General features: G+C 37.3%; 2 protein-coding genes across 3 annotated transcripts; one reads left to right on the forward strand and one right to left on the reverse strand.

The window, feature by feature from the left end:
* Positions 1-404: 404 nt before the first annotated feature.
* Positions 405-4,640, reverse strand: LOC106529443 (putative methyltransferase DDB_G0268948). Of its 2 annotated transcripts, XM_014024870.1 has the most exons (7): positions 4,495-4,640; positions 4,057-4,392; positions 3,810-3,970; positions 3,476-3,692; positions 1,196-1,296; positions 860-997; positions 405-765 (listed from the first exon to the last, which is right to left on the reverse strand). In XM_014024870.1, the coding sequence occupies exons 2-7, from the start codon at positions 4,165-4,167 to the stop codon at positions 675-677; spliced, it is 819 nt and encodes a 272-aa protein (XP_013880324.1). In that variant the 5' UTR covers positions 4,168-4,392; positions 4,495-4,640; the 3' UTR covers positions 405-674. The 2 variants fall into 2 exon arrangements, with proteins under 2 accessions (XP_013880324.1, XP_013880323.1); XM_014024869.1 differs by lacking the exon at positions 4,495-4,640 and having other exon boundaries at positions 4,057-4,488.
* A 1,531-nt stretch (positions 4,641-6,171) lies between these two features.
* Positions 6,172-6,905, forward strand: LOC106529444 (zinc finger protein 142; the record flags this gene model as incomplete). Its single annotated transcript, XM_014024871.1, is given in 2 exon segments — positions 6,172-6,221; positions 6,299-6,905. Coding segments are annotated over 2 exon segments (246 nt in total), but the record flags the coding sequence as incomplete, so codon positions are not given.
* Between the last annotated feature and the right edge of the window lie 2,559 nt (positions 6,906-9,464).

Genomic DNA, 9,464 nt, shown 5'->3' on the forward strand with positions numbered 1-9,464 from the left:
AATTCACTGTAAGGAAGCTGCATTGTTATTTACTGACACTTTAATGGTTCTTTCCAAAGCAATTATTCAGTTAAGGGAGGCCCATGAGGGCCAGATAAATACTGTAGCTGAGTGAAATATTTATGAGCTCATTTAACCTTCTTAAAACACAATTCCTAAAGAACAGCAGCAAATGGAAATTCCTGAAAACTGATTTTGTTTTAATGAAAGATTGCACACTTTAATTTTTGATCTACAATTTACAAGCAAGACTAAACATTGTTTTAAAGGACTGTGTTGGACAATTTTTGAACTTTTGTCATTAAAATGCATCTAATACTGTTCTTGTTTTCAAATTTAAAGGTTGGATGTATAAACTAGCAGTCGACTCGTTTATATCTAACAAAAACTATTAAAAAAACCAATGAGTGTGGGATAAAACCACTGACTTTATTTAAAGTAATCCAAGCACCTTTTATAAAAATGTAGTGAACATGTGAAATATAGAAACKATTCATTCAGGTCTTTGTGCAAACTAAAGCATATAAAAGATTTATGATTTCTGTTCTATACTTTTTTCAAAATATGTCTTATAATCAAAGAAACTTTTGACTGAGAAAATGAAGACACAATCAACATTATGTGTTTGTTCAGTAGAAATCTTTTCTTAAACGAAGCGTTTAAGAGCTTGTAAGTTATAGTGGCTTAGATGCCAAAACACAAAAATATGCCCAGTCCCGCTCGATTTCAGTATCAGGAGAAGTGGCTCCCATTAAATCCAAGATCCTGGAAGCAGAACAAGCAGAAAAACAAGATTTAGCAAGAGTCCTTTATGATTAAATAATCAATATGATGACAAGAACCAAAGTGTTTGGATAACCTTTTCTGAATACTGGCCAACAGATCTTCAGCTCCCTGAGGGTCTTTTCTCTCATAGGTTTGGAACATGGACCAGGTTCTGATGAAACCAATCAAGTTCCTCACAGAGAGCAAGGTTTTTGTCTTGAATTCATCAATCCTGTTGGATCAAAATTGGATAAACAAAGGTTTTTTTTTGAAAGGCCAAATTATTGTACGTCTAGAAGGGGGAAAAAATGTGCCATAAAAAGTGAAATGTGATGAGATCAGAAGATCAGACCTGGACCATCCAGACCTTTAAACTGAAAGTGAATGTAACATTTCAACGGCATTGGAATAATGTTAGAAGCACGATCACCTCTGTTTGTCTGGATATGGGATGGCAGAGAACATATCCTGCAGTTTATTTTCAGACACAGCGACCGGGTTGGTTGTGTACGGCTGCAGCACCTGTTTCACCTGAGGACAGGGACAGAAGTGGTCAAATAGGATTCTATACATTTCAAAACTACGAGCCTCGATATATTTTTTTATTATTATGAGAATTAAAGTCATAATCTTAGCTGACATGTCCATTTTCTGTTATTTTTACTCATTTCCTCRTCATTCTTCTCACACCTGCTGTGGACAGTCATGTGTGCGATGATGGTTMATTATAAAAAAGAAAGTGACATTTTACCTCCCTAAAGTCTGTTAAGGGTTAACTSAAAGCATTTTACAACAGAACACTGTGGACTTTGTTCTGGCTTGTCTATTTGCTCACTATGACAGGGCATTATCTTACATGTATCAAGTTATTTGTATTGTTCCTTTTATAGCAAGAACATGTGAAACATATYGTTTAAGTTTCTTTAAGTGAGTCAGTGAAAACTACAACTATAAAAATAGTTGACATACATGCTTATCTCCTAACTCCAATAAACCCACTGCTGATGTACAAGTGAAAGCAAAGGAATGCTTTAAAAAAACAGTTTACAGACAATTCAGTCTATCTTGTCTTGAATGTATAACCTGCTGCCTTTCATGAGTCGTGAGTTTTAGACTAAGATCTTGCATTAAGAAATGACAAAAAATTCTAGTTATTCTGGTCTAACTTTAAAAAAATCAATAATAAAAAACAGTTATGAGAGATTGCATGGTGTCATACCCAGTGTTGGGTTGTGAATGACTCTCAGCTACAAGCACGTCACATTTTAGGATGAAACATGGAAAACTGCTTGAGTTATCGCTGTTTTTGGCTGTGATGGCCATCGTCAATCCGATTGACCTTAAAAGTTAGATCAGTTGTGGATCAACACAAACAAAAGCATCATTATTTACTCAGAGGTTCATGCAACATTTCTGCAACAATTCACCTGAGATAAATATAAAGATATTTTGGTCAAATCAGGATGTCAAAACATTTACATGCATGTGTAGCAGGACATCAAATACATGATGGCATAAGAAGGTTTAATTGGGTTTCAGCTTAAAAACTGAGGTAAAGATGAATACATGTACAAAGTGTGTATAGGATGTTTATTATTGCCTTCAAGGGATGCATGGTTAGTTGTAACATTAGACTTTATTTAATAAACATATGTTTTAACTGTAAAATAAAGACTAAAAATACTGTAGGATGTTTAGTTTTTATCATTTTTAAACTAAAAGTTAAAAAATATATTACACAGAAGGGGCTATTTTATTTACACGCAAAGCATTTTGGGTAAATGATGACGTGGATAGGTCCTCGGTGCAAGGCTGCTAGCGAGCTATATCCACCCTGAAGGTTAATATTGGACAATATCTGATGATCGACTCTTTTAACTGAAACCAGAGAGCGTTGACAGAGAGGAGAAGGTAGAAATGACTCAGCCTGGAACTGAAAATATGGATGGAGGACAACARAGCTGCTTCATGGAAGAAGAACCTCAGCTTAGCCTGTTAGCTTTAGCATTAGCCCCAATGCTATTACATATGTATTAGCTCAGCGCTACAGATTCTCCTCTCATCACTGAGGTCCTCCATCCACATGACAGAGAGGGGAACGCAAAAATGACTCAGTCTGCAACTGAAAATATGGATGGAGGACCTCAGATTAGCTTGTTTGTCGCGCTAGCACCGAGCTAATACATATAAGGCAACATAACGTCGGGGCTAATGCTAAAGCTAACAAGCTAAGCTGAGGTTCTTCTTCCATGAAGCAGCTCTGTTGTCCTCCATCCATATTTTCAGTTCCAGGCTGAGTCATTTCTACCTTCTCCTCTCTGTCAACGCTCTCTGGTTTCATTTAAAAGAGTCGATCATCAGATATTGTCCAAGATTAACCTTCAGGGTGGATATAGCTCGCTAGCAGCCTCGCACCGAGGACCTATCCACGTCATCATTTACCCAGAATGCTTTGAAATGGCTCTGTCCGTGTTAAAATATATTTTTACAAATTTACAAAACTAAACAGCCTACAGTATTTTTACAGTCTTTATTTGACAGTTAAAATGTATATTTATCAAATAAAGTCTAATGTTACAACTAATCGGGGATCCCTTTCGCACTAAAGGAGGTTTTCCAGATGTGCTGCAGTCCTGCCACGTTCCTAAAAGACTGGAGCGATTAGAGGGGTCGTGCTTTTACTGCGTAACTGCGTTCTGGTTACACCCACCTCCTGATAGATCTGGTTGATTCCATCTCCACAGTCCTTGTAGATAAACCTGAGGTTGGTTTCACTGAAACCTAGCAGAGCTATGCAGCCCCCGGGTTTCAAGACCCGGTTCGCTTCGGGCAAGAACTTAGACTGGTCAAACCAGTGGGCCGCTGAAGCTGCCGTCAGCAAGTCTACGGTGCCGTCTTCAAAAGGAAGGTCCTCTGCTGAGCCCTGACTGCAAATTCAACACATAAAAGTTATTATTTTCCACTTTTAAGCCATGCAATTATAAAACATTCCAATATAGCAATAATAAATGCATAAAATACATCCTTTGTCCTCCAACACTTACCGGTAGGTGATGTTGGGCTCTCCTGGCACAACTCTGGCCTCCTCCAGCTGGTTCTCGCTGACGTCCATGCCAACCACTTCCTTAAAGTGTGGCGCCAGCAGCCGAGTGAACTGACCCGTCCCACAGCCCAGATCTACAGCGAGCTCATGAGGCGGTGCTTTCTGTGGGCAGAAACAGATGTTTTGTCCCGTCAGAACCAAAGTAAAACTCTAAACAAAACCCAACAACACTCTGATCATTTCTCTACCTTTGAGTCCAGGTACTGAACGATTGCATCCTTGAGCTCAACCGGAGGGGCGAAACGATACTGCTGGTAGATGGAGGCGTGTTTCTTCCCTTCAAACAGCCTGTATGCCATTGAGAGGTTCGACTTGTTGGTTTGTTCTGCTGTCAGCTGTGACTGTACGACCTCTCCCTCGAAGCAGCCTGTGGAGATCGAAGTTCGACTTTCCTCTCCCTCAGTTTGCTTTTGCTCCTTCGTTTTAATCAGACTWCTTTCCAATCCAGTTAACTTGCAGTTTTCTGTCCAAACACACGTACTCTTCCTCTCTGCAGCCTTGCTGGCCTGTAACTTCACCACTTCCTGTAGGTAAAAACACACTCAAGTAGAGAGAAAGTTGGTGAGTTGAACAAGTAGCTGCAGTGAATCAAGCTGCAGTAAAAAAAAAACAAAAAAAAACCTCACATTTCTGAAGAAAGAGACGCACAGATGATAGTAAAAGTGACTGGATGTAGTTCCTTATGAGCTGAAAGCTGCCTGTGATGTCAGCGGTCCTGTTCAGTCAGCAGTGGATTTGTCATCAGTGCGTCACAGAGGCAGGGCTTCCCATTTAACCCTTTCATGACACTCCTGCACTCTGCTTTTTATTGTCAATCAGGTGGTTTATACTCACCTGTGCATCAGGTGACAATGCAATGTAAAAGTGTGAATTACTCCTTTGTTTTTGATCTTTTTAGTTAAAGAAATTAAAACATTTGTTTTATTATATGATGGTTTAACACTAAGTGATGTACCATCCTCAGGTTAAACTGCTTGTTGTAGTTCTGCAATATTTATATTTTAGACTATAATTGTATAAAACTATCATACCTGGAAGGAATACACTGCAAAAACTGTCCATCTTACCAAGTTTTAAAATCTTATATCAGCCAAAAAATCTTTTTGATCTCGTTTTAAGACTGATTTACTAAACAAGAACTGATTGTGTAAGAATAATCATCTTGTTTTCAGAATGTGTAAGAGTATTTGTCTTGTTAGCCGGAAAATTTGACTCAAGTTAAGTCAAAGATTTTTGCCAGTGGAGTAAGAAAATTTTACTTTGTGAGGTTCTTGAAATAAGAAAACATATTGAGTCAAATCAAATATTTCAAGAATCTTACAAGTAAAATTTTCTTACTCCATTGACAGAAATTTTTGACTTAATTTGAGTCAAATTTTCAGGCTAACAAGACAAATAATCTTACACATTCTGAAAACAAGATTATTATTCTTACATTATCAGTTCTTGTTTAGTAAATCAGTCTCAAAACAAGATCAAAAATATTTTTTGGCTGATAAGATTTTAAAACTTGGTTAGATGGACATTTTTTGCTGTGAAAAATTGCATTTTTTCAAAATATAATGAATAAAAAAGCCTTATCAATGTATCATTTGAATGAACTGTCTGAAATATAACCATAAAACAAAATTTTGAAGCACTTTTTTGAGAAGTAGCAACAAAAAAAACTGATTTTGAGGAAAAACACCTTAAAATTTTGAGATTTTCCCTGTGAGTTAGCAAAGTCTTGTTTCTTTAGCTGGTAAATCTCAATATTAAAATATAATTTGAGGTTTCCTCTTTATAAAGACATCAAATATTCCTCATTAAAATGACAAAATTAGGATTCAGACCAAATATTTATGTATTATTGTAACCAACAAGACAAATTAATTCATATTTATGGATTTAATTATGATATCAGGATGATCCAGGTATCAATATGTTGCTTTTAAAGCCAAGAATCTGAAAGTGTAATTAGGTCATTTTGAGCAAATTTGACTTAATTTGATTCGATTTGATGGGTCACAAATGAGTAACAGCACAAATGATTGTGCAGGCAGCAGGTGTGCAAACACTTTGTGATTTTTGTGCTGGTTATAGAGTCTGACAGCTGCAGGGAGGAAGGATCTGCAACAAGGGAAATGTTAAAAATGTAAATGTTTTGGTAATAAATGTCTTTTTATTTTATTTTATTTTTTAGGTGAGAAGCCGCACAAGTGTAGCCTGTGTGATTTCAGGTGCCGAGACGAGTCCTACCTGTCCAAACACATGCTCACTCAAAGAGAAAAACTTTGTGTGCTGAATGTGGATGTGTCACCAGATGGAAGCATTACCTCACCGTTCATATGAGGAAACATGCAGGAGACCTCAGGTACGAAACATGTCCTCCCCAGCGATGATGCAGCTTCATCGTGTGGTTAATGACTGAACTGTTCCCTCCTCTYCCAGGTRTTCCTGTGATCAGTGCTCCCACCGCTGCCACCGTATGGACCAGCTGAAGAGCCACAAGCTGCGGCACCAAACCAAGYCCCTCATGTGTGAGGTCTGCGCGTACACCACCAGCTACAGACGAGCCCTGCAGAACCACGAGAACTGCAAACACACCAAGCTGAAGGAGTTCTGCTTTTGTTTCTTGTCATCTTGATGAGTCTTTATTTTCTGGTCTCCCTCAGTTCTCTCACTCGTCTACAACTAAAACTAAACCTGTAAATATAACGACACATCACTCCGGTTTTGTCCTTTTTGCATTGGCTCCCTGTGGTTTTTAGAATTGATTTTAAAATTTTATYATGCTTTCTTATCTATCTGAGCTTCTTACCCCATATATACCATCCCATCATCTCAGATCCTTAACTAAACTATATTTCCACTCCCAGAGTTCGACTGGTGACAGGAGGAAGAAGGGCTTTTATTGTTGGAGCTCCCAGTTTTGTCCCACTAAATATAAAACAGGCCACCTATTGTCTTCTTTTAAATCATTACTTAAAACTTACTTTTATATTAAGGCTTTTAATATTAGAATTTCTTTTGTATTTTTATTATTTCATTATTAAAGTCTTACCTTTTTAGACATTTTAACTGATTTTGTATACATTTTGTGTTTCATGTTGTGTATTTTATGAGGTTTTAATTGATTTTTGAATGCAAAGCACATTAACATTTATTTAAAAAGGTACAAGTAAAGTTGAAAGGAAATGTTGCATTGTTTTGCTACCAACGCCATACTATTTCCCTCTACACAAGTATACATTTGTAAATGTTCTTATCTTTTTAAAAGTTTTTGTGATTTTTTGAAATAAAATTCATTTAAGCCTGTAATGTTACAAAAGGTTTTGTGTTATTTTAATGTCCAGTTTATGGCGGGAAGTTATCCAAGCAGTAACCATTAAACATGATTGTTCATTGTTTGTTTGTTACATGTTTGAGTATAATTTCTGTTTTCTCCCTTCCCTTTCTTGACCCTTTGCTAAAAGGAACCRTGTTTTGTTGTTTTGTTGGCCAGGTTGGCCCTCAGATGGAGCAAAGTGTGTTAATGGCTCCTGGGGGACGGTGATAATGACCTATTGACCATTTCCAAACGAKGCAGCCAGCATGATGCCGTCCCACGGGCTTTAATTAAGTCAGAAAATATCAGAGGAGTTCAGCTGGCCATACAGGAGTTAGAAACATATTTTAATCCTGTACACAGAGACTATAGGTTGCAAAACTTTTGGCTTATTGTGTAAATGTTTCATCAGCTGGAGAGGAAGCGGTGGACWTTAGGAGGAGCTGAGGGACTTCAGGACGTCATTACATCATTCTTAATCTGTTTTTATGTGTTTAAACTGTAATAACATCCTAAATGCTGAATTAAATAATACATACTTCAGCAAATATAACATTTTGATAAATAAAAGTTGAAATTCTCTTTTCCAAAATGGTGACGAGAGACACTGGATATGTAAAAAAAATATTTGGATCTTACCTCAACTGGACAACTGTCACATTTAYATATACAGTATTTATGTGTCAGCAATATTTGCTGAGAAAATACAACAAACATTAGTTTTAACATTTAAAACGATATTTGGGACAGAGGTACACAAGTAGAAAGGGACTGAAAAGAAACAGGGAGTATAACTTAATTAATAAATGAAAACATGTGCTGATTGGGAATGGGAAACCAGGTTGATTAGGAGCTGAAAGGGGAGGAGGGGAGGACCTCAGGTGGGTAATACTGGTGGAGGGCCGCAGCCCTGCATGTTTTACTTGTTTCTCTGCTCCAACACACCTGGTTTGAATGAATGGGTGATTATCAGGCTTCTGCAGAACTTGGAGCAGGTAATTCAGTGACTGAATCAGGTGTGTTGTAGCAGGGAAAAAAGTAAAACATGAAGGGTTGCAGCYCTGCTGCTTTTGTTTTATGTAAAAAAGCTCCTAAACTGGTGTAACCTTCAGAATGTGAACTTAGGCTTCTTGATTAGTTGAGTTTACTACAGTCAGCCATGATACCTGAAAAACCAATAAAATAAGTTTTATATGTTATACACACCTTCCGTACATCTATGGCCTTGTATGTTTGTGTTATTTTAAATTTTACTACCTCTAATTTTAAACCTTTACCTTTTAACAACAATCACAAAAGACGATTTTGATTCATGTTTTTATTTTTCAAGGGTTTAAAAGTTCTGTTATTGCAGCTACATCCTTCATCTGCCAGCAGGAGGCGCTAAAGCACCAGCTGCACCCCTGACGGTCATTATTTAGGAATCTAATTCTGTTTATTAAAAAATCAAAGTTATTTAAATATGTGACAGGTGCATCAACAGGTGAGCTAACAGGTGACACAATCTGTGTGAACAGACTCACTTTGGCTTCAGTAAAGTAAAGTCTTACTTGTCTCTTGTGGAAATTACCTTCAAAATTGAAAAGTTGTTTCAGCAATGAGGCTCCAGTGTTTGTTGACAGGATCAGTTATCACAAAGAAAGACATTAAGTTACAGTTTTTATTGAATCAACAGGTTTTTTTTGACACACACAAGGCTTTGTACATGATCCTGCCTGTTGTTGCCTTCATGCTATTCCCTTTTTTGGTCTCAAAAGTWAATAGCCTCAATTTTCAGGCCCAACTTGATCAGATGGAATCTGAGATAATCTGCAAACTRGGAGAACTGGTCTTTGTGGAAGAGGGGATTAACATCAGAGCTCTTGGAGGATAATATTAACTTAACTTTTGATCAAATGATGGAGCACAATTCTGTTAAACAAAAATATTGATATTTGCTCGGGTTTCCTGCCAGGGTTTGTACCTTTATCCCACAGTAAAATTCAAGCACTTTTCAATCATTTTCAAGGTAAATTATCAAACAGTCTGTATCTGTGTGCACCTTTCTCCATTGAGCTTTATAACCATGGCACACAGCGTTCCCTATGTGAAAGGAACCTATCACCAATCTAAATTACTGTGCAACCAATTAAAATTCTGCGAGTTATAGTATTAAAATGAAATGGCACATGGAGGACATCAGAAACACAGTGAGCATGACAAAACAGCTACTTTTGGTGTCAGCTAACGCTGGACCGCTGACCTAGCAGCTGGTCTTTATCAGGTGATCTCCACAAGCCGGTATTATGA

The sequence above is a fragment of the Austrofundulus limnaeus genome, unplaced genomic scaffold (assembly GCF_001266775.1).
Source record: "Austrofundulus limnaeus strain Quisiro unplaced genomic scaffold, Austrofundulus_limnaeus-1.0 Scaffold443, whole genome shotgun sequence".
Taxonomy (NCBI): Eukaryota; Metazoa; Chordata; class Actinopteri; order Cyprinodontiformes; family Rivulidae; genus Austrofundulus; species Austrofundulus limnaeus.